At 39.2% G+C, this 1715-nt stretch overlaps 1 protein-coding gene across 1 annotated transcript; it reads right to left on the bottom strand.

The window, feature by feature from the left end:
• Positions 1-8: 8 nt before the first annotated feature.
• LOC112093822 lies at positions 9-1707 on the bottom strand (the record flags this gene model as incomplete). Its single annotated transcript, XM_024173074.1, has 3 exons — positions 1420-1707; positions 856-954; positions 9-566 (listed from the first exon to the last, which is right to left on the bottom strand). Coding segments are annotated over exons 1-3 (923 nt in total), but the record flags the coding sequence as incomplete, so codon positions are not given.
• Between the last annotated feature and the right edge of the window lie 8 nt (positions 1708-1715).

The following is a 1715-nucleotide window of genomic DNA, read 5'->3' as shown; positions in this document are numbered from 1 at the left end:
TGGGTTGCTTGTTGTAAGATGGGGATTTTGTTCTATGACGAGCATTATCTGACTCTATAATGTCTTCTGATTCAGAATGCCCTTCAAACTCAGAAAGATCGTTTGAAGATACCATAGGCACTGAACTTCTATTACCAGTTTCTAACTCATAGTTGTCAATATCATCTTCTTCATCATCAAAATCATCAAAGCCAACACCGCGTCTACTAGTACATGCATCTGAATATTTCGCGTCATGGATCCTTGGCTCTCTGCTAGCTTTCTTAAAATCATATTCAGGCCTTCCAAAGTTTCCTCCTTTAGCTTCGTTATCTAAAGAAGTAGCTTCACCAATGACTGGAGAATCTGCATACTCAAAAGCAGCAACATCTGCCCCATCTGATTCATCGTCATCAAAGTCGAAATTCCATGCATTAGAAACCTCTGAACGCTTAGGCATTTTGTCCAACGTCATCCCAGGACCATGTTGCTTTTCTTGCATTCTGTTCTCCATGATTTCATCAGGTGGACGCTTGCAATCACAATGAAAACACACTGTGTTTCTCCGATAGTTTAAGAAGTTACACCTGCCAGACAATAGAACCAATGGCGAGGGTTTTTTATTTTATTTTTAGAGCTCCAGAAATATTTTACAACGGTGAAGAAGGCAAGCACAAAAAATCTTAAAGAGGTCAAGAGCAAACGTATATCAAGCAGCAAGAAATATCAGCTATCTAACAGAATATAACTAATCAACAGAGGAATGAATAAAGCCCATGGATGATAAAGCTTGAGACACACACACACATATAGCACTTTCACTAGCATTTAGTATGATTGTTCCTAAAACAAAAAGTACAGGGAATGAAATCTTACTGCGGGCATTCCCATTCGCCTGGAAGCAGCTGTCTTTTTGGACGTTTGGCATCACATTGCAGGCACACAGTGTTCTTCGCAAAATTCATGAAGTCACACCTGATAGAAAATTAACAATTTTAAGAAAATCTGAGGAGCACAAAATTACAACTCTAAGCACAGCCTAGACTCTAGAGTAACAATATATAACACATCCATCCAATCCATCAAATGCAATTCAAGAAAGCAACTGATAGTACTGGCAAGTGGCAACATCTAGTATCACTAGGATGGCGGGTTATTATCTATCACCTATGTAAGCATGTATCAGAATAAATACATTTGGAGGTCTACTCTAATTAAAAGCATTACATCCTGATTGTAGATATTTCCAAGAATGTGTCCAGAATAATGTGTTATCCCGTTACAATATGACTGAGAGAAACAGCTATAAAAAATATTGCAAGTAAAAAGGTTTTCCACAGAAAAACTGAAGTGCACCCTTTGCAGTAGTCCATCCAACATGTTAATCACAAAAGACAAAGCATGGGACATTAGTGGGAAAAATGTGACAGAAGAACATACTTGGGGCATAGCCAATCTCCTTTTTTCATCTCAATGTCATCACGTCCAACACGTTTCCTTGGAGGTGGAGGTGGCTGTTTTACTTTTGGGGGAGGCTTTCTAATTATTGGAGGTGGAAGATTAGGATCTATTGGTACAGAGCTCAACTTGACAACCTCATGAAGCAATTTACGGACTACGGTCTTCACGGATTTCTGCTTCAGAAGGGATTGGTTCACTACTGATCCATTCAGCGGATCAAAACCAAATGCCAATAAAACACGCATAATGTCAATAGTCCGCGCCTCATCCTCTTT

This window comes from Morus notabilis, unplaced genomic scaffold (assembly GCF_000414095.1).
Source record: "Morus notabilis unplaced genomic scaffold, ASM41409v2 Scaffold10311, whole genome shotgun sequence".
Classification (NCBI taxonomy): domain Eukaryota; kingdom Viridiplantae; phylum Streptophyta; class Magnoliopsida; order Rosales; family Moraceae; genus Morus; species Morus notabilis.
Note: the sequence above shows the minus strand (reverse complement) of the source record. Positions and strands in the feature narration are given on the sequence as shown.